The 5,558-nt window shown below is 47.7% G+C and overlaps 1 protein-coding gene across 1 annotated transcript in view; it reads right to left on the bottom strand.

Moving 5' to 3' along the window:
* Window positions 1-347: 347 nt before the first annotated feature.
* The window catches only part of LOC107120677 (collagen alpha-1(II) chain), a 119,769-nt gene continuing 114,558 nt past the window's right edge, over window positions 348-5,558 (bottom strand). The window contains exons 52-54 of the mRNA XM_015423445.1: window positions 4,140-4,327; window positions 2,457-2,699; window positions 348-1,028 (exon numbers count right to left, since the gene is read on the bottom strand). Of these exons, the coding sequence (XP_015278931.1) occupies window positions 882-1,028; window positions 2,457-2,699; window positions 4,140-4,327 (578 nt within the window). The 3' untranslated portion in view covers window positions 348-881. The remainder of the gene's footprint in view (window positions 1,029-2,456; window positions 2,700-4,139; window positions 4,328-5,558) is intronic.

Here is a 5,558-nt window from a genome sequence, read left to right as displayed (position 1 = left end):
CCTTCGCTCCTCTGTGGTTGGCGCTGCAATCACATACAAGAGCTAAATTTAGTGTGAGGTAGCTTTAAAAAAACAACAACGGAGGAAGGCTTGAGGGATGACCCTATGACTGCCTTTCCACTGGCACCTTCGCTCCTCTGTGGTTGGCGCTGCAATCACATACAAGAGCTAAATTTAGTGTGAGGTAGCTTTTAAAACACGGAGGAAGGCTTGAGAGATGACCCTATGACTGCCTTCCTTTTGTGACGGGGCAGAGCATGGTGGAAATCCGAGCAACTGACAGAAGCAAAAAAAATAATAATAGACAACAAAGATCAGATCAACTTGTACTTTCCAACGTAGGTTTTTATATCAATTGATGTTAAAAAATACAGACTTGTTTTACAATAATAGCACCATCTTTAGTATTATACACAGTAATCTCGCTTGTGATACACACCCAACATAGGGCGGAGGGGGAAGAACTGGCTACAACCTGTATTTGGGGGGGACGTCAACATCTTGGAGAAGAGGGCCCTTCATGCATGCTAGTTAGCTTCCGACCTCCACCTGACTCAAGAAAGGCCTTACAGGAAGACAATAAATAAATAATACTATTGCTCATTGCTCCTTTTCATTTGTGTGTTTTTTTTCCTTTGCTTGCTTCACGGTCGGCCCAAGCGATGGTGGCCTTGGAAACAGAGAGAGAGTCCAAAATGGAAGTGCGTGTGTACGGGGTGGGGAAGAAAGGAAGAGAGTTTGGTTCATCGGTTCAGTGCAGAGAGTCCTACAAGTGATTGGGAAGTTCTCGGGTCCTTTGGGTCGGTTCTCTTTTGCTTTTCGCACGGTACCGGGCTGGTCTTTAAAAAAAATATTTTTAAAAAATTTGTTGTGTTTCGTTTTTACAAAAAGCACACGGGGCCAATGTCAACACCAAACTCCTGATCGGCTCCACCAATGTCCATGGGTGCGATGTCGACAATGGGCAGGCGCGAGGTCTTCTGAGATCTGTATTCGATGATCGTCTTCCCCCATTTGCCAGTGTGTTTCTGGAAGAGAGGAAAGGTAGAAGAGGAAGGGAATTATTTTCAGAGTCAGGCTCAGCTGCTCAGGAAGTTGGGAGAACAATACAGAACTAGAAGGCAGGGAAGGATTGACCAAATATGTTCCAAGTGCAGGGCCTTTTATTGCAGTGCAAAAGGGCTACGCAGGTTTTTTGTGGCTGCCTCCTCCAGTGATTACATTACCGAGGAGAGCAGTGTAGGTACCGATGGAAACTGTAACCCTTTCCTTGCCTGTCATTTCTCATTGGACACACACCCAAATTGCTTTTACTCATGCTGGAGAAAGCTTACAGTTTCTCCATATTTCCCCCCCCCCAGCAGGGGTCAAAGTAGCTTGGGGTGGGAAGCAATGTTCCCTCTAAGCTGTGGAGTCTCGTGAGCAAAAATTCTACTTTGTGAGCTACTGGCACTAAAGCTGTGAGTCAGTGATTTGGCTGCTGCATAAATTAGTTTGCTCTGGAGCCATCCTTCCTGAGCTGAGACAGAAATGTGTGAGCCAGAGGCTAAAAAACTGTGAGCTAGCTCCCACTAACTCAGCTTAGAGGGAACACTGGTGGGAAGATGGGAGGCGATTAAAAGATTGAAGTCATCTTTCCCAACACTGCTCTCCTCCTTAGATAAAGCAGTCCTTGGAGCTGCATTTGCACATTAAGAGATTGTTGTTTAAAATAAACATTCTTGTATTACTGAGCCCCAAGACTCATAAGCATATGGAGCAGAGGTCCATCAGTGGCTATTAGCCACAAGGTATAGATAGGGACTCTGGGGCAAGTGATGCTCTGTCTTCTTGGTGCTTGGGGGGGGGGGTCAACAGTGGGAGGGCTTCTAATGTCCTGGCCCCACTGGTGGACCTCCTTACGGCACCTGGTATTTCTGGCCACTGTGTGATACAGAGTGTTGGACTGCATGGGCCTTTGGCCTGATCCAACATTGGCATCTCTTATGTTCTTATGTTCACCTGTGTGTGCAGTTAGCTGCTATACACTGAAGAGGAAGAAGAGGAGGAGATTGGATTTATACCCCACTCTTCACTACCTGAAGGAGTCTCAGAGCATCTTACAATCCCTTTTCCTTCCTCTCCCTACAACAGGCACCCTGTGAGGAAGGTGGGGCTGAGAGAGCAGCTCGGAATGAACTTACGACTGATCCAAGGTCATACCAGCAGCTGCATGTGGAGGAGTGGGGAACCAAACCCGGTTCTCCCAGGTTAGAGTCTACGCTCCTAACCACTGCACCAAACTGGTACAAAATTAACCAAGCCACTTTGACTTCAGACCAACCCTCGTGTCGACGAGTTTTTGATATTTGTGCCCATTTTACACTCTTCTCGCACAAAACTACATCACGCCAATTTGGGAGAACTCGCAACAGCTCCCGTGAAGTCCAAACCACCATCCTTGTGTACCCACTTACCGTGCATCCATCCTGCAAGGCACTATATGTGAACCGGCTGTTTCCTTCAGGTCTGATTTCCACATCGTTGGACCCCTGAATCAGGAGAGCTTTCTTAAGATTCCCAGAAGCCTCATCCATGTAGGCGATGCTGTTCTTGCAGTGGTAGGTGAGGTTCTGCGAGCCTTCAGTAGACAAGAGGCGCAGGAAGGTCATCTGGATGTTGGCAGTGTTGGGAGCCAGGTTGTCGTCTCCGTAGCTAAACTGGAAGGGAATAGGGCAGAGGTTACGAGAGATCCTTAGAACACAAGGCCCAAGGAAGGGATGGGAGGGGGCAGCCAAGACAAAGGAGGGAATAATGAGTGGGAAATTATCTCAGAAGGAAGGCTAGAGACTGACGGTAACAGCTTGATTTACTCAATGCGAGAACAACCTTCCGGGATTGTACTAGCATCCATCTATGATAACGACATTTTGTTTTCAGTAGGGGCTTACCAGTGCTCAGGAGAATGGCACAAGCAGGGCAGCGAAGCAACTGGTCAACCTCACTGGCTTCATTTGCATTCCAAAACCTTCAGCACTTTTCAGAAGAGGGCGTGGCAATTTCCGCTGATTCCCTCTTCCCACTGCAGACCCCCCCGTCTGCTGTTCCTGAGAGTCTACTGTCCCCCAGGTATACAGTTCTGGGAAACTTAGAGGGCTGCAACGGAGGAGAATCAGCAAAAATTCCCACCCCCTTTTACAAAAAGTTAAGCTTTCGGAACTGTGTGGTTGGCCAGAGACCACTGTCTGCAAAACTCTCTTAAATTTTGACTAGTTCTAGCTAGGCTTCTGGTACACCTCTCACAATCAGTAGCTGTTGACGCTTCTGTGTATGGCTTCTCCTTTTGAGTAGGACTATATTTCCAAGCACACTCATTTTATCTATTTACTAAATAATGCTTGTTAGTGTATTTTTATCCTGCTGCTCTTCCAGGATCTCAGAACAGTGTAACACAAGTCTCCCTTCCTCCATTTTATCGTCACAAGAACCCTGCGAGATGGGTGAGGCGTAGGGAAAATGACTGGCCCAAGGTCACCCAGTGAGTTTCATGACTGAGCAGGGATCTGAACCTGGGCCTGCCCTGATCTTAGTCCAACACTTAGTCACAACACATCGCACCAACTCTTATATATTTACACCTCACCTTTTCCTTCTTTTATGGAAGCTCAAAACGGATTTGGCAGTGTCTTAGGGCTTTTTCCACAATCTCATTTTCCTTACTTGTGTGTCCCTATTGCTTTGGGGTTTTCTTTCTGTTCCGCACGAGTTTTGATCCCTCTGCTGGTCTATTCAATATTACATCACTTCATGTCCAGCATAAAACCCTGCAGTTTCAATCTGCAGGGAGCCAAGCAGGACATAAAACAATGTAATATTAAATCAACCACTAGAGGGAGCAAAACAGATGCAGAACAGGGACCCCCCCCCCAAGCAACAGGAACACACAAGCGAGGAAAATGAGACTGCAGAAAAGACCTTAGAGAAGTTATGGTTACAAAACATCACATATGGACAGTGGACGAAATTGATTAAGGGATGGTGACAGGCTGTGGGAAAGGGACGGTCCAGAGTTTGGACCCTCACACAACTGGGTGCATGTGTAGTGTTCTGTCTATGGGCACCCCCAGTCCCTAGAGCTAATTCTGGCTAGGGAGACTTACATGGAAACCACCATTGATGGTCTCTCCAAACCAGATGTGCTTCTTCTCCTTGCTCTTGCTTGTCCACCAGTTCTTCTTGGGGATGCTGCTAGGCTTGGGGTAGACACACGACTCGCCGGTCTCCATATTGCAGAAAACTTTTATGGCATCCAAGGTGCAGCCCTGGTTGGGGTCAATCCAGTAGTCACCTGCCAAGGGAAGAAAGCAGTCAGGAGAAGGTTTCCCACTCACAAACCCCCAAAAAGCCATTCCTCTGCTTCTGATTATTCCACACTAAGGTTGGGTCTCTTGGTCACACTCTGCTTCCGGCACAGGGCATTCTCCTGTCCTCTGGGCACAACAGAAGTCTAGGCAATTGCATTACTATACAGACTGCTTCATCGCAGGGGGTTTTGCCCGCATGGAAAGCAGGAAGCCGCTGTGTGCAACTGGGATGACCACACGGCATTGTGCTCATTCCAAGCACAGGTTGCGGCATTTCCTTCTCCCTTTAAAATGGACTGCAAATGAACTGTTTCGGTCTGGCTCAAAGGAAAATCTATGGAGGGGCTGCAGAGCAGTGTCCCTATGGACAACTGGTCTATCGCTTCTAGGGGAAGGGGGTGAGGCTAAGCTCCACTTCCAAAATGCCCTGGGAGAGCTCACTCTCATCCAGCAGCCCCTCCTCTTTTCACCCTTTTATCTGGCTGCTTTCCCCTCTGCCTGCTGAGCTGTCCCTGCAGTGTTACAGAGAGGCTCAGTAGAGAGAGGGAATTTGAGAAGAAAGGGTGGAGGGTGCAGGGCTGTGGGGGTCCCAGTCAATGCTCCCTCTAAGCTGTAGAGTCCTGTGAGCAAAAATTCTACTTTGTGAGCTGCTGGCATTAAAGTGGTGAGCGGGTGATTTGGCTGCTGCATGCATTAGTTTGGTCTGAAGCCTCCCTTCCTGAGCAAAGATGAAAACGTGTAAGCCGGAAGCTAAAAGACTGTGAGCTAGCTCACACTAACTCTGCTTAGAGGGAACACTGGTCCCAGTGTGAGGTGCAGAAACAGGAGGTATTGGCGTGTGGCTGGAACAACTTTGTGTGCGTGCAGTTTCCACTACTCCCTGCTCTACTTGCTGCTGCCGCCGCCATGGGGTTGTCACCCCCCCCCTCCATGTGGAAGCAGCCACAGAACAGAATGTATTTTTTTGGTTCCTTTTTGCCGCTGATTAAGATTGTTGCTGAATGGACTTTAAAAGTACCTGAATGTCAATGGAAAGTTAAGAAAAGATGAGTGAAACAATGCAAGCTAAGAAAAAACTGTGCCCCAGTTCCTGATTCAACGGTTTAGTCGAATCCACACGTGATTCTCTGAATAAAAGGGCTGCTGATTTTCATTCCCAGTTATTCATCTATAAATATATTACTTGGGGTCAGTCCCAGGTTTTTTTTTGGGGGG

The sequence above is a fragment of the Gekko japonicus genome, unplaced genomic scaffold, assembly GCF_001447785.1.
Source record: "Gekko japonicus isolate JY-2015 unplaced genomic scaffold, Gekko_japonicus_V1.1 scaffold1573, whole genome shotgun sequence".
NCBI lineage: Eukaryota > Metazoa > Chordata > Lepidosauria > Squamata > Gekkonidae > Gekko > Gekko japonicus.
The sequence above is the reverse complement of the archived record's forward strand: the minus strand, read 5'-3'. Positions and strand labels throughout refer to the sequence as shown.